The 18,179-nt window shown below is 51.0% G+C and overlaps 1 gene segment (V, D, J or C); it reads left to right on the top strand.

Moving 5' to 3' along the window:
* Nucleotides 1-1,229: 1,229 nt before the first annotated feature.
* LOC122215725 lies at nucleotides 1,230-17,732 on the top strand. The segment is given in 7 exon segments: nucleotides 1,230-2,054; nucleotides 4,059-4,370; nucleotides 5,896-6,216; nucleotides 8,650-8,958; nucleotides 13,391-13,717; nucleotides 13,833-13,942; nucleotides 17,219-17,732. Coding segments are annotated over 6 exon segments (1,500 nt in total).
* The last annotated feature ends 447 nt before the right edge of the window (nucleotides 17,733-18,179 follow it).

Genomic DNA, 18,179 nt, shown 5'->3' with positions numbered 1-18,179 from the left:
GCTCTATCATATTTCTTCTGCCGGCCCCTCTGTCTCTTAGGCAGCCCCCACATTTCTGGACACGTGTTGAAAGATCCTCTGCCATAGTTGAACGAATGGATGATCATGGGCGAACTGTTTCATCAAACTTTTATGAAAAAGCTCTACTGTGTCAGGCAGGCCCTATTTTAAAGCCCAGCCCAACCCGAGCCGTTTCCAGATGCCAACACTACGTCCAGCGTAGGGACATCACACCTTCACTCACTACGGCCCGGCACCCCCCCCCCCCTCCGTCTCTGCTTCAGGATATGGAAGGCACGGAGGCAAAGGGGCTCCTTGGTTTCTCCTCCCGCCCCCTGAATCGGGTCCCAGGCGTGGGCCTCGTGTGCGTGCATGCGTGGCGAGCGTGCACGTGTGCGTGGTGGCAGGGGACCCACGGCACAGCCCCCTCTGCATGGTCTGCTCCCGCTCTGCAGCCCGCATCCCCAGACTCCATCCCGCAGCTTCTGGGGCCTTCTTGAGTAGGCTGCTAACGGCATGCTCTAAGCTTGGCCATCGTCCTCCCTGGTGGGGGCCCTGGTGGGGGCGGGGGGGGGGGGCGAGGGGGGCGGTTCTGAGGACTAGGCTCCGCCCCCTCCACCTCCACCCCCACCCCCCCGCCGCCACGCCCCATGGGGGAAGTTCAGGCCGCACCTCCACCATCCTGTCTGGTTTCAGTTCCTTTTTCTCTTGCCAGCGTGGCCAGCCTCAGGAGACATCTGGAGGGGAGAAAACCGGCTTCCTCTTCCCGCAGGCACCCCAGTCCCGAGGAGTTGTTTTGGGGGAGCGCCTTGCTCGGCGGAGGCAGTGAGGGGACAGATTCCAAATCTGTCTCCCCCAGGCTGACATCTCCCCTCCCACAGTTAGCTGGGTGAACAGAGCATGGGGGAGGTGGGAGCGCTGGGGCCCAGCCAGACTTTGCGGCTGTTTATTAGCCCTGAGAACATACCTGGTCCCGTTTGTTACTGTTGAGTACCTACTATGTGCCCAGCACAGCATGAGGTGCTGGTCACAGCAATGAATGAAAGACAGCAATCGTCACGGCCAAACATCATTTTATTTATTTTTTTTTTTGAAGGGGGGGGGGGAAACACAGAATCCGAAATGGGCTCCAGGCCCCGAGCGGTCAGCACAGAGCCCGACGTGGGGCTGGAACTCACCAGCCAGGAGATCGTGACCTGAGCCGAAGTTGGTCGCCTAACCGACTGAGCCACCCAGGCACCCCACTGGCCAATCGTTATTAATGGGGGAAAGGGATCAGGAATAAGTAAGTAAACACGTCAGGGCTAGAGAAGCCAAATCTAGCAGCCTAAGGGGACGGGGCGTGACCCAGGGGAGAGGTCAGGGCATCGGTAGCATTCAGCTCCCCCCACCCCCACCCCGGGGGCTCCTAGAGGATTCTGGGCAACAAGAGAAGCCCAGCCACGCTGTGCCAGCCCCGGGGTGGGGGAAGGGGGGGGCTGGGTTTCCAAGTCTGTGCACTTACTTGGTTTTATTTGGTCATGGATGTCCCAGCTCACTTTACCAGCCAACCCGTTCTGTAGACCCAGGAGCCACCATGGGCTGGCCACAGCAGGCTGTCAGTCACATCTGCTCAGCACGGAGGAGGCTCTCACCACATCACAGGGAGCTGGCTCCCAGCTCGGGGTGAGGGTGGGGGGAGCCCAGCCCCTTCTGGGTCCCCTTCGTGGGGCCTTGGGGACAGTCAGCACCCAGGCCAGAGGCAACAGACGCCTCCCCAGCTACACACCCCAGGCCTGAGGGTTTGGGGTTTGGAAGGAGGCCTGGGCCACAGTGACCACTTCTGTCCCTGTGGCTCAAGCCACTGCTTCAGGCCCGGGGTGGGAGAGTGTCCAGGAAGCGTGTGGCCCGCCTTCGGCTGTCGGGAGACCAGACAGTGCCTCCTGGGCTCATGCAGAGCCTCATCCGGGGTTGGTGCCCAGCACGACCAGGGACCCGGAGCCTCCTCGCCATGGCTGCTAAGTGTGGGCAGGTCCTGACCTCCATCCTGCCTGCCCTCCTGCTGGGACTCACAGGTAAGTCCTGGGTGCTGCCCCAAGACACCCTCAGAGCTGGCAGGGAGGCCCTCGGGGATTACTACATGCAGCTGCCTTGGGTTGCAGGGGTCTGGGGCCCACAGGACCTAGCGGGGCCCTTTGCCTACCTGCCAGGGCGTGTCCTGTCCTCACCTGTGAGAAACAAAGGTGATGGGGGGTTGGGGCCAGGAGGCCACAAGGACGACAGACTGGGGGAGGGCAGGGGGTGAAGGGGGAGCCCACCTCCCACCTGGTCTCCCTGATGTCAGCTCTGGTCCGAGTGGCTAACACATCTAGGTCAGAGAGGGTGTGAGGGTGGGAGGGACAGAAAGGGAGGACCCCCCCCCCCCGAGTGATGGCGCCTCTGGCCTCGCAGGAAGATTGCAGGGTTCTCAGTCAGACTGCTTAACCTCCCTCCTTAGCGCCCCCCCCCCCCGCCCCCGCAGGCTGTGTGACCTCGTACAAGTCACTAAACCTCTCTGTGGCTGTCTCCTCTTCTGGAAAGCGGGGACAACAATACCAGCCTCCCGCAGTGGGATGCAGATGAGAATAAACACACACCTGGAAACGTTCTATGAGCCACAGGGTGCCCCGTGCAGTGGGGTGACGATGATCAGGAGGGTCTACTCAGAAGAGAGCATGACGCAGAAGGTTCCGGAGCTGGGTGCTGAGAGGATACGCTCCACAGCCGCCCGAGCTGCCCTCCGTCACCCAGAACCCTGCGTTGTCAGTGCTGGTTTGTCTGTCCTCCCCACACCCACACACCTGACCAGATGCTCCTCCCGCGCAGGGGTCCTGTCTGACACCTGTCTGTGTCCCCAGCACCCAGCTCATAGACCGGCTCAGCGCAGGGGCACGGGGGTGGGGGGGGAGGCCAGGGGCAGTGAAGACTTGCAGAGGTCACCGCTGTCACGCCCCTGCAGGCTGTCATGAGGGGGAGGGGAGCCCGGTCCTGCAGGTGTCGTGGGATGAGTCTAGGGCACAGATTGGAGGCTAGAAGAGGAGGAAGGGGGATGCTGCCTCAGGTGGAGAGAATGTCGCTTCCCCGGAGCTGAGCAAGCGGAGATGTGGACGGGAAGGACCGGATTAGGAGGGCCGGCCATCCCTGCCCGCAGTGGCTCTCGATGTCACACTGGTGTCCAAAAGGGAGATCTTTGTGTCCTCGCCACACCTCTCCCCGAACCTAGAACCGTCCGCCCAGATGCCCGACAGAAAAGCCTGGGACACATTTCCCCATAGCCCGCTGTGTCCAGTCTGTGACCGAGTCCTGCTGGCTGTTTCTGCCGAACGGGTCTCAGGTCCCCCCCATCGCTCACCGGCCTGGCCCAGGCAGTCCTGGGTCCCCTCCTCACTGCTGTCGCTGCTCCCATCCTGCCACCCACTTTCCATCCTCCACATGGCAACCACAGTATCCTTTTAAACCACGTCGGTGAGGCCACCTGGTCCTGTGTTCATGGTCTCCAATGGCTTCCGGTCGCACTCAGAATAGAGTCAGCAGCATTACCTTGAACCACAGGCTTTTCCCCATCTGTACCTCTTTGCCCATGATGCTGGAGTCCTACAGATCTCTCAGCCTCTCAAGGTATTCTCACCTGCCATTCCCACTTTCTAGAATGTTCTTCCCATGCCCCTCCTCATGGCTGGCTCCTATCCATCTCTCAGTTTCAGTTCAAAATGTCACCTCCTCCAGGAAGCCTTCTCTCATTTTCTTCTAGACGAGATCAGGCGCGCTCAGGGTGGTATGGCCGTAGACTACTATTTTCTTCTAGAATAAGCCTTCTGGCATTTTTTTTTTTTAACCTCAGCACTCTGTTTCCCTGAGGTTGAGCCTCAGTTAGAATGCTATGTTTGTCTGTTTACTTGTCATCATGCGTCCTATGCTCCCCAAGGCCGGAACAAGACACAGCACACAGTCAGTCCCCAAGGCCTGACGTGCCACCGGCAGCCCTTACAGGCTGTTGAGTGTCAGATGCGCCTTGTATGGTCACAAGCTCTCTTTCACAGCCGGGCAGCCCTTCATCTCTCTGACGGGCCCATCTCGAAGGACGACCCCGGGAAACCCGGTGCCTTTCAACTGTACCGCCGGCCCCTTCAGCTCCTGGGATTTCAATGTCACCTGGATGAAGGGCAGCGATGAGCATCCAGCCTCAGCCCAGCACCTGGTGACCAACAACCAAGGCAACTACTTCGTTACCAGTAAGGTGTGGGTGACACTGACCCTCCAGGATCTCTTACTGGAGATCACCTGTGAAGTCACCCACAGGGCGCTGGGAGAGCCTCTGCGAAAGACCATGAACCTCTCCCAAGTGCTCCAAGGTGGGTGGGCAGGAAGTGTGGGGGGAAGGGTGTCACCTCCCAGCAGCATTAGCTTTCAGTGTCTTCTGCCCAAAGTCCCATTCTCCCCTCCACTCCCCGGGAGACCGGGGGCGGCCGTCTGGGTTTAATCCTGGCTGCACCATTTTATGACGTGTGTGATCTCGGCTAAGTCCCCTAACTTCTTTGGGCCTCAGTCCCCTCCCAGAGTGGGAATAAAAATGAGCCCTTGTAGGTTTCATGTGAGGATTACATGAGTCATTCCTTATGAAGTACCTAGAACAGTGCTTGGCACACAGGAAGTTGTTGATGAATGTTTGGTCCCAACTTTCCATTTATCACCATCATCATCATCTTACTATTATCTCATGATCTTGTCTCAACTTTCCATCCCAAACACCTCTATTAATATCTATTAATATCATTGCGATTAATATCACTGCTACTATCATTGCATCTATTAATATCATTGCTCTATTAATATCATTGTTATTATTTTTAAATTTAAAAAATGTCCTGGAGCACCTGGGTGGCTCAGTTGGTTAAGCATCTGACTTTGGCTCAGGTCATGATCTCGCGGTTCGTGGGATTGAGCCCCGCGTCAGGCTCTGTGCTGACGGCTCGGAGCCTGGAGCCTGCTTCAGATTCTGTGTCTCATTCTCTCTGCCCGTCCCCTCCTTGTGCCCTCTCTCTCTGTCTCTCAAAAATAAATAAATGTAAATTTCAAGAAAATTTTTTAAATGTCTTATTCATTCGACAAATAATGAACATTGACTGCCTGCCAGGCACTGTTCTGGGTGCTGAAGATACAGCAACGAGTACAATTAAATCCTTGTCCTTGTGGGCATCATATTTTAGCAATTCTTTTTTTTAATACATTTTTTAAAATTTTAATGTTTGTTTTTGAGAGAGAGAGAGAACGAACAAGGGAGGGGCAGAGAGGAAGAAGCAGGCTCCAGGCTCTGAGCTGCCAGCACAGAGCCTGACATGGGGCTCAAACCCACGAACCGTGAGATCATGACCTGAGCTGAAGTTGGAAGCTTAACCAACTGAGCCACCCAGGTGCCCCAGTAATTCTTTTTATTAACTTAACTTAATTTGATTTGTTAAATGTTTATTTAATTTGAAAGAGAGAGTCAAAGCAGGGGGTGGGCAGAGAGAATCCCAAGCAGGCTCTGCACTGTCAGCACGGAGCCTGATGCGGGGCTCAAATTAGTGAGATCATGACCTGAGCTGAAATCAAGAGCTGGACACTTCACCGACTGAGCCACCCAGGTGCCCCAGTGATTCTTAAAATTGTGCTTCATGGTACTGAATATTTCAAACATACAAAAAATAACACACCAGACACCTAGGCACCCCTACTCATATTTAATGAATGTTAACATTTCACTTTATTTGCCTTACATTAAGCATACAAGAAAGGTAACAGATGAGAGTGACAGGTCTTGTGTCTGGTTCTTGGGAGAAGGAAAGAGGCCAGCTGGGCAGGGGTAATCTCAACAGATGTTCCTTTCTGGTTGTCTAGTTGTCCCCACCCTGAAGATCACCACCAAGACCTCCGGGACGTACATCCACGTGCAACAGAGAGTGAATCTCACCTGCCACGCGAGCCACTTCTACCCCTCCCACCTACGTCTCACCTGGATGGAGAACAGACACCAGGTCCACACGGTGGAGTCCCCACAGGTCACGAGAAACCCAGATGGCACCTACTCTCTGAAACACACGTGGCAGGCGGAGGCCACGCTGGACGGGAGCGAGTTTGCTTGCTGGGTGGTCCAGGATGAGCAGCCACCCTTCCGGGCCAACATCACCCTGCGGGCCCAGGCACCCAGGCTGGGGAAAGGTGGGTGCGGTCTCTTGCTGGCCCCTCTGGGCGGCATGGATGGGAGAGTCAGGCATGAAAACACCAAGCATGGGCCTGGGGTGCAGGCTATAGTAGGTCAGGGGCTCGGGGTGGCACTGGATGAAGGTGACGAAAGGGAGGGTTCCCTGGGCTGGCGATAAAACTCGGAGCCATTCACCCCTAAGTTCCCTCCCTCCCTCCTTCCCCCCCACCCTCACCAACAAGGAGCAGGACTTCCCTTCCCCAGTCCCATGCACTCTTCTGGTAGGAAGTTTGCTGCCTTCACGCTTGACTGCAGGAAATGGCAGAGATTAGGGACTGCTGGGCACCAAAGGTTTTTAATCAAGACTGGTTCAGCTGGAAGTTTCTGAGAGTCAATTTCAAAGAGGCCAGAATTCTCAACTCCCTTAGCTGGGAAACAGAGTGGGTGCCAGAGCAAGATTCTCCTCTCTCCTATTCAGTTCTCTCTCTCTCTCTCTCTCTCTGCCTCCTTTCTCTCTCCTCCTTGCCTCCCTCCGCCCATCCTAATCCTCTCCAAGCTCCCCTTCTCTCGCCCTTTGTGGCCGCGCGTGACTGTGTCCACTAGGGGGAGCTGCCTGCTCGCAGTTCAGACCCACACCAGCCGCGCAAGCTGCTTCTCCTGGACCAGCTTGGATCAGCTCGGGAGAATGAATGACGGGCCAGGAGGGGATGTGGGGATGGGAAGAGAAGAGAGTATCATGATTGGCCAGGCCTAGGGGAGCCCCAGTGCGGACTGACAGCTCTCCAGAACCGCCCTAAGTGGGGGAGGACAGCTCCCTACAGGAGGTGTGTGCAGGTGTGAATGGCTGCGTCTGTGCACATGTCTCAGGGTCCCTGCCGCTCCCAGCAAAGGGTGGATGGAGGCCGGGCTGGCACAACAGCCCGTCTTCCCAGCAAGGGCTTCGACCCTGCATCCTATCTTTCCCGGACAGATCCGGCCTTGATCTGCCTGCTGTAAGAATTCTTGGGGAATGATCCTACTCACCATTCAGTTTCTCCAGGTTCTTTTTTGTCCACGTCCAGCAGAAATAAGAGAAGTGTCCCCCCCCCCCCAACCCCACCCAGTGGGATACACAGATCTGGATAGAAAACTCCAAACTGGTCTTTTGTCCTCGGAAAAGCAAGTATGGTTATTTCATTCTGAGTCACTTCTTTACTGACTCACTCCGAGTTTTTTCCTCTCTCTGTCTTATCTTTCTTCCTTTTCTGGCGTTCAGGGCCCCTTCCGTTCGGTGCGAGTGCCCCTGCACAGCAGCACCTCCCCGATCTGGCCCACAGAGCCCTTCTTCGGTATCCCCACCTCGGCCCTCCGTTCGCATCTGGCTGACGCCTGTAGGGGGCTTACCGTGTCCCAGTCGTGCTCGCGTAGCTTGGCTGACATAGGACAGGGCAGGCAACGGAGGGGCCGAGGTCTGAGAGGTCTGAGCTGGGGTCAAAAGGCAGGGCGGTCTGTCTGCAAAATCACTGTGCTCTTTTGTATTTTTCTCCCCCATCCTGCCGGAGAAGATAGACCTCAGTGTTACCTCAGGTCTCTTCTCAAACTCAGGCTTACGTGCTCTATTTCTGATTTGTCCTTGTCCCTGAACGGCCCCGCTGTGCACATGGTTCGGTCATCACACTGGCACTTTCCCGCGGGGCCACCTGCTGCAGGGCTCCGTCTGCTTGCCGACGGGACCCTCCCTCGCTCCTTTGAAGCGGACTCTGGATCTCGTGTTTAGAGGTGGCCAGACTCTGGAGTTGAGCAGATCGGTGTCCCATCACAAGGCTGCCACCAACCATCTGAGCCCTCGGGCAAAGCACTGCCTGCCCAGGGCTCAGTTCCTCATCTGTGTCCTGACACCTGTGGGGCTCGCCTGGCCTGCTGGGGATTCCTTTCCTTGACCTTTGCTTGGCACCTGGACTGTTTGCAGTCGCCGGGGTGCCCAGCCCAGTGTGACCCCCAACACCTGTGCTCTTAAGGTCTTCTCTGTGCCACCTGCTTTTCTCTGACCCAGGAGCTTTGCGCATGGACGTGATATTCCCTTGTCGGGGATAGAGGACACGCCTGAGCTGAGACCGCAAAGACCCTGGGGCCAGACTGTCTGGCTAAGAACCCCGGCTCTGCCACTGACTGGCTGGGCACCGTGGGCAAGTTACCTAGCCTGTCTGGGCCTCAGTTTCCTCATCTGTGAAATGGAGATGAGTCCAGTGATGCGGGTGTTGGCCGGGGGGTGTGGGTGGGAGTCGGCCCCATACACACTGCTGTGCTCCCCGTCTAGTCACTGTCGGGCCTCCGATGTTGGCTTCAGAATCCCACTCCTGTTGGAATTAACCTTTACACCCTAAGGGGGAGGACGCGATGGGGCTTCTCATGGAGCCGTGGTCTCTGGGCACCTCCGTGCCTCTCATGGGAGGGGTGGTCTCTCCCTGCAGGCCGGAGCACCTACTCCTACTCCTTGCAAGGCCCCCTTCAGCGATCTGAGCCGGGGAAGAGCATCCAGCTGACCTACGTGTCCTCCGGGTTCCCGTCGCGCCACATTACCGTGACCTGGTTTAAAAAGAACCACGAGCTCCCAAAGACGCAGACCTACGTCCACCCCAGTGGGGACACACACAATGTGACCAGCCGAGTGCTCGTCCCGCTGCAAGCGGACGATGTGCTCTCCTTCGTCCAATGCCACGTCAGTCATAAATCCACACTGGTCTTCCAGAAAGCCATCAGCCTGGACCAGTACCTCCGTGGTAAGGGCGTTCTCGCTGCTCAGGTGGGTCCGTGCAGAGTTGGGCTGTGGATGTCTCTGCCTCTGTTTCCTCCTCTGAAAATGGCACAGCCCTCACTTGGTGGTGGCACGGGTGCAGTGAAATGACACCTGTAAGGTGCACAACACAGTGCCTTGCTCGTGCTAACCTTTCAGGGTGGCAGCCGCTGGGGTGGCTACTAATTATTATTTGTACCATTCACGTCACCTCTCTGAACTCAGTCTCCTCATCTGTAAAATGAAGAACAGTACCTTCCAGGAAGTTTATGTTTTTATTATTGCTGTTTTATATGAAGAGGATGTAAGTGTTTGCAGCTTCTAAATTTTAGGGACTATGTCGTCTTTGGACGATTACTCATACTTAGGTAAGAGCCTAATGTGTCATCTGATTTTTTTGTTGTTGTCGATTTTCCTGGCCTGGACCCATGCTTGGCAGGTCTGTAAATTCGGTGAGGTCATGGGCATCATGCCTAGAAGGAATTATAGCAAGCATCCCGTTGTTTATGACGAGTCTAACCCCCAGAGAAGGCAAGTGAGTGGTCCAAGGATGCACAGCAGTAATATTTAATTCCTTAAATGTGCATCGGACTTTAAAGTCTATAAAATATTTTCTCAATATTTTCGCTATTATTGTGGCAGGAAAGACATCATTTTACACGAATAAAAATACTGACATTAACACCTCAAATGAGCATAGCACACAGTGAGTAAAGCACACTCATGTGGGTTGACGAATTAAAGGTATGCCACTGCCCTGTGCTGTTTGTGCCCTTGAGGATTTACAGAAGGAAACTCGTGTTCAAAGAAGTAAAGCCATCCCCAGGTTGCAAAGCCAGCGAGTGAGAGATTTTTCATATGAACTCAGGCTTCTTTTATTATTATTATTATTATTATTATTATTATTATTTTAAATTTAAATCCAATTTAGTTAACATATAGTGTAATAATAATTTCAGGAATAGAATTCAGTGATTCATCACTTACATGTAACAGCCAGTGCTCATCCCAACAAGTGCCCTCCTTAGTGCCCCTCACTCCTTTAGCCCTTCCCCCCCACCCAACACCCCACCAGCAGCCCTCAGTTTGTTCTCTGTATTTGAGTCCCTTGTGGTTTGTCTCCCTCTCTGTTTCGGTCTTATTTTTACTTCCCTTCCCTCACATTCAGCTGTTTTGTATCTTAAATCCACATGAGTGACATCATATATTTGTCTTTCTCCGACTGACTTATTTCACTTAGCATCGTACATTCTAGCTCCATCCACGTTGTTGCAAATGGCAAGATTTCATTCTTTTGATTGCTGAGTAATACTCCATTGTATATATACATACCACATCTTCTTTATCCATTCATCCATCGATGGATATTTGGGCTTGTTCCATACTTTGGCTATGTTGATAGTGCTGCTATAAACACGGGGGTGCATGTGTCCCTTCGAAACAGCACACCTGTATCCCTTGGATAAATGCCTAGTAGTGCAATTGCTGAGTCGTAGGGTAGTTCTATTTTTAATTTTTTGAGGCACCTCCATACTGTTTTCCGGCTGCACCAGTTTGCATTCCCACCAGCAGTGCAAGAGGTGAACTCAGGCTTCTATCCACTCTTTACCATCTATGGGATTGCCTGCTTAGTTACTCAGGCTCTCCCAGCCTCAGTATATTTGAGCGTAAAGTAGGAAAATGATAATTCAGAGGGTTCTTCATTACCTGAGTATTTATTATATAACTCCCTGGAGTTAGGACAATGGTGTAGGAAAGCAAAAATCCTAGAAAATACAGATATTCACAAATGAATTACTTGTAAAACTAGCCCCCACTCAAACCCCTCGCTGCTCAGCACTGGCTGCACCTCTGCTGGGTTTCCCGTCCCAGAAATGCCACTGTGGGTGTCTTTATCTGGGTTCCCTTGACGGCAGAGCCTGAAACCAGGACCAGGTGCAGGTGTTTGGGAAGGGATCCACAGAGGCACAGCGGTTGGGATAAGGGGTGGGGAGGGTCAGACAGGGAAGGCAGGACACTCAAGAAAGGGTGAGTTATTGAATGGTTGCCCTTGTGGACAAGTGAGGCTCAGCCCTACTGGGACCCTCTCAGGAACTGGGAAGAGCATTCCTGGGGATTGTCCCTTGGAGGGGGGGGGGGTGGGGAGAGGGAAGCTGGGATGTGCTTGCATGGTCTGGGTGACATTTCATGGTTATGGAGAAATCCCAAGGCGGAGAATGCGGGAAGTGTCGTGGGAGTTCAAGGAGGGACAAGTCTCCCAGCACGGCCACTCTGAACCAGCAGCTGGGGGAGGCGGTGCGTAGTCTAGAAACCCTCTGCTCTAGATCAGTCTTGCCTTGATTGGCAAGCTAGAGACCACGCTATGCAGAAGGAATCTGCATCCATTGTGAAATGAAATCAGAGATCTTGCAAAAGTTGTATTTCGAGAAGTTGATGCCAACGATGGGGGGACCGCAGGCATCACAGGCAAAGCCTCTGAGTGCTTCCAGATGGAAAACGAAGAAGATCCATGATACTCATCATTCCGTGGGCACTTCAAAAGAGAGAACACGTTGTTGGGACGCCTGGGTGGCTCAGTCGGTCGAGCGTCTGACTTCGGCTCAGGTCATGATCTCGCGGTTCGTGAGTTCGAGCCGCGCGTCGGGCTCTGTGCTGACAGCTCAGAGCCTGGAGCCTGTTTCAGATTCTGTGTCTCCCTCTCTCTCTGCCCCTCCCCTGCTCATGCTCTGTCTCTCTCTGTCTCAAAAATAAATAAGCATTAAAAACTTAAAGAGAGAACGCATTGATTGAAAGAGGCCCCTGTGAAAATCGACAGGACATTCAAATAATTTTTCAACGACCTTTTAATGAAGGTGCCGCGAATGTGAAATGTGCAGGTACCATATGGATTCACTGGTAGGACGTAGAGTCAGGTTTGGGGGAAAATTCTCTCTACTTCCTTAGACTCGCAGCACTCGCTCCTTCCAAGAGTCGGCACATCGCTGTGGTTATATTTTATATTGAATTAAGATGTAAATTAAACAAAATTAGTTTCATCACTGAAACGTTTTACCAGATGAAGTTTCAACCAGTTCTTCCTTGAGAATTTTTATGAGATCGGGGCCTGTTTGGTACAGGTTCCTTCTAAGTGGCTGTTGTTGTTTTCTGATACTAGGTAGCATATGCCCTGTTCAGCTCATGTGGTTTTGTGAGGATTAGAGGGGACCACACATGCACTGCCATTCTGTGTGTCGAAACAGTGATCGTCCGCTGGGCCCGGGTCTCTGTCCTCCGGACGCTGCCTGGATACCACACAGCCAGGAGAGCTCCCTGGTGGCTAGAAAGGGCATGTGAGCCTGTCCTTCCTTTCTGTGGTCTTTGGCGTCCTCTAACGCCCTCTTACTTACCCTGGCCAATCCTTCCTGGACCCCAGGCTTCCTCCATCCTGAATACTCCCTTCTCCAGTTCTTCCTCTTTGCTTGGGAGTAATCCTTACCTGTGTGCTGAGGGGGGAAAGGCTGAGTACAGATAGTGACTTCTGGGGATGGCGTCCTGCCTTGGCTGTCCCACTCATCTTTTAAAAAAAAAATTTTTAACATTTACTTATTTTTGAGAGACAGAGAGCGTGAGGGGGGAGGGGCACAGAGAGAGAGAGAGAGAGAGAGAGACAGGGAGACACAGAATCCGAAGCAGGCTCCAGGCTCTGAGCTTTCAGCACAGAGCCCGACGCAGGGCTTGAACTCACGGACCGCGAGAACAAGGTTGTGTCATATTGAAACATATTCCAAAGTCTCCTCATTGTGAATACATTCTACTGCACAGCTGAAAACCCAGTTGCAAAGAGTTCTAGAAGTCGTTAGATCATGATTTCAGAAGCCGGGAATCATAAATGCATAGAGCCTGAAAGTTGGGGTGTCCGACTAGCACGACAGTAAAACACGCTGTGTCTGGTGTAACCCCAGCTTTGCCACTTGTGACCTCGGGCAGGTTACTGAACCTCTCCAAATCCTAGTTCCTTCCGATGTAAAATCTCAGTACCTTGGAGTCGTAAAGATGTAGAGTCCGTGAATCTTCAACTCGTAGAATCATCAAGTCATGGAGTGGGTCACCTGACTTGTAGGTTCTTAAATGGCATTTAATGTTCATCTTTGTATCTTTCATGGCCAAAGTGGAAAAAGAGAGAGCAAGATTTTGAGGCTTTCATCAAGCCCATTCATTCTTTCATCCATGCATTCCTCCTTCCTACCATGCATCAAGCATGCATTCACTCAAAGCACACTCTCATTCGGCCATGCATTTACCTATGCAGGAATCTGTTCACAAGTACCTGGATCCTCCTCTGGGGCAGACCCTGGGCAGATGACCCATTGTCAAGGAATTCCCAGGCTCCCACAGTGGCCTTCCTATAGTAATTGTCTGCTCTCTCTGGGCTGTGTCAGTTCCCCCTACAGTGACAGTGTCCCAGTCTTCACCCTCCTCGGACTTGGTGGTTGTCACCTGCCTCGTGCAGAGATTCTATCCACAGAGTGTGCATCTCACCTGGACGGAGAACTGCCATACGATCGAGGGAGCTGAGCAACTCACATCCAAGCAGAATAGCGATGGGACCTACACCCTGGAAAGCTTGCATTTGGTGAACGTGTCAGGGCCGGGGTCCGAGCAGGTGCTCACCTGTAAGGTGCAGCACGAGACCCAACCTCCCATCCAGGCCAGCCTCATACTGTCTGCGGAAGCACACGGCACATACAAGCCCATCGGAAGCTCAGGTAAGCCCACCTCCACTGCTCTGAGCAACTAGGTCACCTTTGTCTCCTGAGTGGAGTGAGGTATTTAAACTCACAGTGTCCCCTTTGCCGTGTCCTTCTGCCCATTGGTACTTAGGTCCCGAGATGCCTGCCCTCATCTTTGTGGGATTCCTTCTGGGCTTCAAGGTGCTGCTGGCGATGAGTTTCATAGTCACCTACATCTGCAGGTGGCGGAGCCGGTAACAGGTGAGTTGGGGGCAGGTCTTAGTACATAAGGAGAGAGGTCATGGTCACCATCATGGGCTGGCAAGAGGAGTCCAGGGTAAGGCCACTGTTTCACACTGTGCCTCCCAGGGAGATCCAGGCTCAAGAAGAGGCTGGAAACACTTGTTTTCTCCAAAGGTCTGTTGGAAATCTCAGAGGCTTCCAGCTCTCACGCATCCAGCAGTGCCCTGGGTTTGGAGGCTTTTAAATGAAGTCCCTTGGAACCCTGGGTGGGGATCCAAGGTGTGGAGGTGGGATGAAGGTCAAAGCTTTGAGCCTCAAGCTCCAAAGAGTGCCCCCATATACTGTTATATATGCCAGTTTTCGTAGGACTTATTTTGGAATGAATTAGAAAAGTATTGCTAAAATCTACTAATGGAGCCCATCGAGGGACAGGGAGGCTCAGACTACTGGCAAACATGAACGTGGGGTGGGGGGAGTTCAGAATACCAGACAGAGGGGGCTGGGGTGTAGTGAGTAGGGGTCTTACTTCTGATCTGTACCATGAATCCAGGCAGTATTTGGGGAATTAATACAAGAATGAATGAATGAATGAATGATTTTTCCACGATCGCTCTTGCATGCTCTGCAATGAATTTCCTCCCACCCCGTCCAGGAGGCTCACATGGTGGGAGAAGCTGCCCCCTGCCCCCATTTCCATCCTGGACATGCCCCCTTCCCCACACCCTCCTGATGTTTCTTCTCTCGGAGCGGAGTCCTGATGTTCCGCTCTCTTCAGAGCAGTGTCAAGGATGGACCCTGGTCTCAGGGACCCAGAGACCCTGATGCACTGAGCTTCACACTGGCCCTGCCTCTGCCCCAAAGACAATCAAGAGGGTCAAGAAAAGAAGGTTCCCATTGTGTCTGTGATGAGGAACAGCCCTTCATTTTCATAGCACATTTTACTTTCCTTTTTTCTTTTTAAAATGTGAATTGCAGTACAGTTAGCATACAGTGTTATATCAGTTTCAAGTGTACAACATAGGAATTCAACAATTCTATGCATTCGTCACGGCTGATGACGATTAAGTGTACTCTTACTGCCTTCACCTATTTCTCCCATCCCCCTCCCCACCCCCCACCCCCCACCTTCCTCTCTGGTAACCATCGGGTTGTTCTCGACAGGTAAGGGTCTGTTTTTTCGGTGTGCCTCCTTTTTTTAAATCGTTCATTGGTTTTGTTTTCAATTCCACATGGTGAGTGAAATCATATGGTATTTGTCTCTCCCTGACTTATTTCAGCTGGCATTATATTCTCTAGATCCATCCATGTTGCTGCAAGTGGCAAGATTTCATTCCTTTTTATGGCTGAGTAATGTGTGTATATGTGCAATGTATATGTGGACATATACCCACATCTTCTTTATCCATTCATCTCTTGGTAGACACTTGAGCTGCTTCCTTATTTTGGAGGAACGCATTTTACTTTCATACATACCTTCTGCAAGTACGATTTTATTTGACCCCTGTATGTTTTGAGGTCACTGCCTGGAATGAGCCTGTTTTGGTTCCGAAACATATAGGAAATATGTAAGAAATCCTTGGCCCTCCCCATCCTGTCTTTGCGAAATAGTAACATATTGCTGATACGGTCTCCTGTTTCTTTTAAAAACACGGTCTTGAATTTCACGTTTATCCTTCTCAAAGTGGATTTTAAAATTTTACAACGTGTTATAAATCCTTAAGGAATACACAATTTTAGTTTGCATGTTTTAAGTTTTATATAAATGCTGTTATACAGTATACAGCACTCTGGAACTTTTATTTTTTGGGCTCGGCGTAGCATGTGGGCTTTCTTCACGTTGGTATATGTAGCTGCATTTTCTTAACTTTCCACAGCTCCATGGCTCTCTATTCTAAGAATACTCTGGGGGGCCTGGGGGGCTCAGTTGGTTGAGCATCCGACTTTAGCACAGGTCATGATCTCACGGCTCATGAGTTTGAGTCCCGCATCAGGCTCTATGCTGACAGCTGAGAGCCTGGAACTTGCTTCAGATTCTGTGTCTCCCTCTCTCTCTCTGCCCCTCCCTGACTCATGCTCTGTCTGTCTGTCTCTCTCTCTCTCAAAAATAAATAAATATTAAAAAAATATTATAAGAATATTCTACAACTTAGGGCCGACTCTGAGGATAGTATTAAAGCTCTATCTGCTGTTTGGGTAATACAACTTTGCAATGAGCATTTTTCTCTCTGTTTCTGTGGGCACAAGTGAGAGAGTCCCTCTTGTTCCCTTGCTGTGGTCCACACAGCAGCTGTATTAGTGTCATTTGGGAGCTTTTCTAGTAGAAAAAAAAAAAAGCGTTTCATTTTTTTTTTTTTAACGTTTATTTATTTTTGAGACACAGAGAGACAGAGCATGAACGGGGGAGGGTCAGAGAGAGAGGGAGACACAGAATCTGAAACAGGCTCCAGGCTCCGAGCTGTCAGCACAGAGCCCGTTGCGGGGCTTGAACTCATCGACCGCGAGATCATGACCTGAGCCGAAGTCGGACTCTTCACTGACTGAGCCACCCAGGCGCCCCAGAGCTTTTCATTTTTGATGACTTTTTTTTTTTTTCAAAAAGTTTTCGATGCTCTCATTTATTTTTGAGACAGAGAGAAAACACGAGCTGGGGAGGGGCAGAGAGAGAGGCAGACAGGAACCAAAGCGGGCTCCGCGCTGACACCAGAGAGCCCGAGGTGGGGCTCAAACTCACAAGCCACGAGGTCGTGACCTGAGCCAAAGTCAGATGCTTAGCCGACTGAGCCACCCAGGCGCCCCAACTTTTGACGTGACCATTTCCTTAGAACATACACAGCATTTAATACGGTCTTAAAAGAATATTACCTTATAGAAAGATTATCGTACAATGCACACAAAAATACTCAGAACAAATGAATGTGTTCAGTGGGATCATAGACCTAAATTTTTTTTCTAGACCTAAATTTGAAACCTAAAATTGTAAAGCTTCTAGAAGGAACTGGAGGAAAAAACAAACAAACAAACAAACAAAAGTAAATATGATTTTGGGTGAGCAGAGACTCTTTTAGGTAAGACATGGGAAGCACAATCTGGAAAGGAAAACATTGATCCATTTGACTTCGTAAAAATTTAAACCTTGTTCTTCAGAAGATACTGTTGATAAAAAGAAAAGGAAGGTGACCGATGAGAAAGTATTTGTCAAACGAATCTACTCGAGGACTTGTATCTGGGACACAGGCGGACTAGGTACAACCCCCTGTTTGTGCGAGTCAAGTTTTATTCTGTGGCTTCTTTTAGGCTGAAATGTCAGAGAGAAGTGATTGCCATCCGGACCTGACGGTCCACAAGCATAAAGCATTTACTGTCCGGCCATCTAAGACAAAGCTCGCCAATGCCTGAGAGACAATATTTAAAGACAAACAATCCCATTTTATAAGTGCATGAAAGATTTGACGAGCCGCTCCACCAAAGAACAAAAAATAAAATGCGTTAAAAAACAAAAACAAAAAACTGCTGTCTTCATTAGAATAGCTGTAGAACACGTTTCGATACCTCTTTTGGGCAAACCTTCCCACCTGGTCCTGGTTTCTCAGAACGGCCAGGCTCTCCTTGGCCCACACGCATTTGAGAATCACTTTGTCAACGTTCATTATAAACACCTTTACGATTATGATTTGGTTACACTGACTTTACGTACTCATTTGGACGCACTGACATCTTCCAATGAGTTTTGCCACTCATGGACATGAGACACCTCAAGTTCAGTTTTCTTTGATGACTTTTAATTCACCATTTTATAGGGCTTTTTGTTCCGTTATTGTTCTTATGCGTCCCTAGTTAGAGCTATTAACTAGAGTATTAACTTTCTAGTTTATGGAATCTGTAAAAATTATTATTATTGTTTGCACTGGGTTTTGGGCCTCTGTATAGGATGGTAATTGAGTTTTGAACATCGATCTTAGATTCAGAAAGCTTATCAAGCCTGTATTACCGCTTATCGTGTGGACATTCTTTAATGAGTACCTCTTATCGATCTACTCACCTAGATAGATTTTACCTTTATTAAAGTTACATATGCACGTGGTTTAAGAGGCAAAGAGTTCGGTATGTTCTACATATTAAAACCGGAATCTCCCTACCTTCCACTATTTTCCATCCGTCAGAGGCAACCATTTTCCACTCTTTTAATTGATTATCTTTAACTGATTATTCTAGATGTCATAGCCAGATCTCATATAGCATGCTTACGCTGTCACTT

This window comes from Panthera leo, chromosome A3 (genome assembly GCF_018350215.1).
Source record: "Panthera leo isolate Ple1 chromosome A3, P.leo_Ple1_pat1.1, whole genome shotgun sequence".
NCBI lineage: Eukaryota > Metazoa > Chordata > Mammalia > Carnivora > Felidae > Panthera > Panthera leo.
The sequence above is the reverse complement of the archived record's forward strand: the minus strand, read 5'-3'. Positions and strand labels throughout refer to the sequence as shown.